This window comes from Pan troglodytes, chromosome 18, assembly GCF_028858775.2.
Source record: "Pan troglodytes isolate AG18354 chromosome 18, NHGRI_mPanTro3-v2.0_pri, whole genome shotgun sequence".
In the NCBI taxonomy this organism is placed as follows: Eukaryota; Metazoa; Chordata; class Mammalia; order Primates; family Hominidae; genus Pan; species Pan troglodytes.
In genome coordinates, this window is record NC_072416.2 from 52230093 (window position 1) to 52234576 (window position 4484).

Genomic DNA, 4484 nt, shown 5'->3' on the forward strand with positions numbered 1-4484 from the left:
CGGTCTGACACCCCCGCAACCCCCGCGCCGGGACCTTAGCAGGATGCCTCTTCTAGGGCACGTGGGAAAACCCACCAGGGTGCCAAGACGCACAGATGCTGCCAGGACCCGGGCTCCCCAACTCTCAACTAGAGCTGGGCAGTCACACATCATCTAGAGGATTATGTACCCCTAGGCGACCCTCTTCTCCATATCCGCCTCCACCGTCACCCCACACACTGGCATCCATAAAGAGGGAAGGGGGGCAACCGGGTTGGAAGGAGGATGGAATCTGGGCTTGCACAGCCTCTTATAGGTAACACTGAGAAAGCCTCTTATAGGTAACACTGAGACAGCCTCAACTGTGTCGATCAAAGAATGGGGACGAAGGGAGTGATGAGAACACGACCCCGCCACCCGCTCAGGCTAACCCCGTTGTGTCCAGACCCTTCTCTAAATCTCTTGGCAAGGTCACCAGAGAAGGATCCAAGCCCCCGCGGTTGCTCCCGTAGACAAGCGGGTCGGGCCCAGATTCCCGGCTCTTAGCAAAGAAGCTTGCCAGGGTCTCCCACCTGTCTCCTGCTCCCGTTTTCTCGGCCGCCCCAGGTACTTTTCCAGCCACCTCTCCTGCTGCGGCGCCACCAGCCCCGCCACTTCTGCGCCTCCTCAGCTATTGCTGTCCTTTGACTACTCGGTCCCGATTCGTCTCCCGTCCTTTCCCGCGAATTCTTCAAACAACCGAGGGGAGAAAAAACCCAAAAAACAAAAAACCACCAAACAGATCCGTCGAGGGGGCAGACAGGCGGGTTATAGTCAAAGTGGCAGCAGCTCATTTATTTAGCCAAAAATAGATACTTTCTCGTACAATTTGGTTCACACATATGTACATTTCTCTGTATATATACACACACACAAAGGCAGACACGTTTATTCTCACTGAAACTCCACCCCCCAAAATCAACCGGACAAACAAACCTCACAGCGAATGCGGGGTGCCACAGAAGCGACTTGGGGAGGGCTGAGGAGGACAGGTTTTATTTCTTTTTCTTACTTTTTTTGTTTAGTTTTGCTTTTAGGTATTTATACACGGACATGCTTACAAGTTGTAACTATACAGAGCGATTTTTTTTTTACAATTATTACAACGATTAAAAAAAGTTTTTTTTGTTTTTTTGTTTTTTTTTTAAAGAACTAGGATGAGGAGAGAGCCGATAAGACCAGGGCGGCGTCCAGATGGTTCTGGGGCCTGGAAGAGAGAGACAGTAGTAGCAAAAGAGGTGAGATTCAGGAGCGCAGAGGCTGCCTAGGGCGGGGAGATCCTACTTGGATTGGGGCCGATCGTCAGGAAGGTGTCGCAATGTAAAATTATGTCCAGTTGTAGATGTGTGTGTTGGGGTTTAACTGTAGGGTGGGCACGAGGCGTCAGGACCCGAGGTCTGGGGCTGGAAAGAGGTGGGCGTCAGAGAACCGCCACCCGCCCCAGGGGCCTGTGGGCCCAGCCACGCAAGGCTTCCCCTAGAAGGTACAAGCGCTGTACCCTCCGGCCGCGCCTGGGGTGCCTGGGCTGGACCTGGAGAGCTGTCGCAGGGCCGACAGGGGAGACCGAAAAAGTGACTTTCGTCCCCTTTTACAAAATGCGTCCCAGCAGGGTTCCCCCCTACCCCGGGGCAAAAGGCCGTGCGTGGTGCTCGGCGTTCTCTCCTTTCCCCGCCAGCCAGTCCCCCTGGCCCCTCAACCTCGGGGTTTCTTACCGCCTGGGCACGGGCTGGAAAGCTGTCTTGAGTAACTTTTTCTCCACTTCCAAGGCACTACAGCGATCTAAGGGAAGCGGGGGAAGAAAAAGGAGGGCCTTTAGAGCGCTCGGTTCCGGCGCCCAGGGCCGCAGAAAGCAGGAGTGGAGAGGGACGCGCGCCCTTCGCCCCCCGGGCCCTGCCCCTCCCGGCCAGCTCCGGCACTACCCGCAGAGCCCGCCCCCGCTCCGCGCCCAGCGCTCAGCAGTCACCTGTTCCGCCTTCGGGCTCCGCGGGCCGAGCGAAGGCGGCGGCGGCAGCCGGGTGGCCCGCGGCTCCGGGAAGTCCCAGCAGGTGCGGAGGGGCAGAGCCCAGCAGGGAGAGCGGGTGCTGGCGGGGGCCGGGCGGTGGGCCTGGAAACGGCCGGTTGGTCCAAGCCGGGAACTTGCCCAGCGGCGCTGAGACCAGTCTGTGAGCGGCGGCGGCGGCGGCCGGAGAGAGCTGCAGGGCGGAAGGCGCGACCGCTGCCCCCGGTGGAGACCCCCCCGCGCCGGGAGGCGAGCGGCGCGGGTTGTCCGGGCTTGTGGCAGTCTCCGCGAGGGACCAGATCTTGGGCTTCTGCAGGGCGGAGGCGGGGGCTGGTGCGGGAGCGCAAGGGTCCAGGCTCACGGGGGGCGACGGCAGAGACGGCGAGGCCACGGCCACTGGTGGTGGCGCTGGAGCCAGACTCAGGACTGGTAGTGGCCGGTCCTCTAAGCCCTCAGAGCTATCTTCCGAGTCGCTATTTTTGGAGTCCGAAATGGGTCCCAGGCCTAGGTCGCCATCCCTGCGCGCCGCCCCAGCCAAGGACAGCTCAGGCTCGGTGGCCGCGCCGTCTAAGTTCTCCAAATCGATCTCCTCGTCCTCGTCGTCGTCAGCCAGGCCCTCGCCCCCCGTGTCCTCCTCCTCCCCCCCGAGCTCCTCCTCCTCCAGCTCTAGCTCGCGTTTGCCGTCCTCCTCGTCCTCCTCTTCGTCTTCCTCCTCGCGCTCGCTCCCATAAGCGTTTCCCTCCTCGTCAGTGCGGCTGCGAGGCGCCCAAGTCATCTTATTCTCCTTCTTGAGGCGCCGGCGCGCGTTGGCGAACCAGGTGGACACCTGGGTGAGGGTCATCTTGGTGATGATGGCCAGCATGATCTTCTCGCCCTTGGTGGGGTAGGGGTTCTTGCGGTGCTCGTTGAGCCAGGCCTTGAGCGTGCTGGTGCTCTCCCTGGTGGCGTTCTTGGGACGGGACGGGTCCCCGAACTGGTACTGGCCATACGGGTAGAAGGCGGGGTGCGGGTGCGGAAACGCGGCAGCCGCGGCCGGATGCTGCACCCCGGGGCTGTCCTTCAGCTCATACTGCGCGCCCTGTACGCACATGGAGAAGGAAGGAACACGCGCGGAGGGAGCGCGGGTGAGCCCCAGCCGTCGCTGCCTCCCCCCTCCTGGCCTGCACCCCTCTAGTCCGGCCCCCGCGCGCTCAGCTCGCCCTGCGCCCCAGCGCCAACCCCTCCTTCCCTGGCTCCGCGGGCTCTTACCAGCTGCGGGAAGATGGGCAGCTCCGCGGCGTAGGGCAGGAAGGCGCCGTAGCCTTGGGCGGCGGCGGCCGCAGCGGCCGCGGCGTAGGGCGCCCCGTACACGGACGAGAGCACGTTGGACAGGGACCCCGAGGCGGCCAGCTCCGAGGCTCCGGCACCCGGGCCGCCCCGGGCCCCCGCGCTGCCGCCGCTGCCGCCAGCGGCCCCCGGGCGCTCGGACGGGTAAAGCGGGCGGATGTATTGGTATCCCAGCTGGGGGAAGGACATGGTGGCCCGCGGGGCACCGACGGAGAGGGGGCCCGACCCCCGGGCCGCCCAGCTCAGCGCCGCCCGCGGGCTCCGGCGCGCATCGGGGGCTGGGCCGGGCTTGGGGCCGCGCTGCCGCCCGCGCTGCGCTGTGCTCCGCGTTCGCCTATTGATCTGCTCCGCGGCGGCGACGGCGGCGGCGAGGAGCCAGGTCAGGTCCGAACAGATTGGCGGAGATTCCCGGGGCTCCGGGCTCTGATTGACATTTCTACTGAGCGCAAGCCCCTCCTCTCTGCGCCGCGCTCCCTCCTCTCGGCCGCGGGAGCTGCCTCTGCCCGCTCCTCGCTCCTCACTGCCCTCCTCTCCCCAGCAGTGTCGCGCCTCGCTTCCTTCGCCCTCCTCTAGTTTTCACTCCCCCTCCTCGCCCTTCCTCTCCCCTCCCCTCTCCGCACTCCTCTTCCCCCCAGGATCGCTTCCGCTCCTTCGGGCTCCTGCACTGCCCTGGACGCTATGAAACTCTCCTTTCTCCTCTCCCCTTCTCTTTCCCTTTCTCAGGAGGGCTTTTGCTCTCCGGTCCGTTCCCTTCACTTCTTCCTTTCTCACTACTTCTATTTTTTAAATCTCTCTCTTTACTCACACGATACTCCCCCCAACCTTTCCAGCCTCTGCGCCCTGGGCTAAGTAAGGCAGCCAAAAGTTGTGGACACTTAGGGTGCCGCGCGGGGGGTGTGTGTCCGTGTCTGTCTGTCCATCCCCGCCCTTCCACCCCCTCCCTCGCCTTTCCCCAAATCTCGGGTCTGACGTCGCGCCCTCTTATTCGACTTTTCCCCGCGTCTCTTCCCCGAGTCGCCAATCGCCTGGGCGCCTTACGGGCGAGGCCGCCCACCCCCGCGGATCCCGCGCGCGGGGCGGGGCGGGGCAGGGGCGGGAGCCGGAGCGCCGCGAGTCCCTGCCCGCCCCCTCCTGCTCGCGC

At 63.7% G+C, this 4484-nt stretch overlaps 1 protein-coding gene across 2 annotated transcripts; it reads right to left on the reverse strand.

Moving 5' to 3' along the window:
• Positions 1-786: 786 nt before the first annotated feature.
• On the reverse strand, positions 787-4258 carry IRX3 (iroquois homeobox 3). 2 transcript variants are annotated; one of them, XM_016929854.3, is made up of 4 exons: positions 3266-4258; positions 1982-3095; positions 1731-1797; positions 787-1225 (listed from the first exon to the last, which is right to left on the reverse strand). In XM_016929854.3, exons 1-4 carry the CDS (start codon positions 3530-3532, stop codon positions 1171-1173), a joined length of 1503 nt encoding a protein of 500 aa, XP_016785343.1. In that variant the 5' UTR covers positions 3533-4258; the 3' UTR covers positions 787-1170. The 2 variants fall into 2 exon arrangements, with proteins under 2 accessions (XP_016785343.1, XP_016785342.1); XM_016929853.4 differs by having other exon boundaries at positions 787-1421; positions 3266-4223.
• Between the last annotated feature and the right edge of the window lie 226 nt (positions 4259-4484).

Bases quoted from the DNA above. Each gene is read 5' to 3' on its own strand.
- IRX3 (XM_016929853.4), bottom strand. From the start codon at position 3,532: ATGTCCTTCCCCCAGCTGGGATACCAATACATCCGCCCGCTTTACCCG. The intron at 1,798-1,981 runs GTGACTGCTGAG...CGCTTCCCTTAG, and splicing joins GGAGCCCGAAGGCGGAACAG to ATCGCTGTAGTGCCTTGGAA. The intron at 1,422-1,730 runs GTAAGAAACCCC...ACCTCTTTCCAG, and splicing joins TTCCAGCCCGTGCCCAGGCG to CCCCAGACCTCGGGTCCTGA.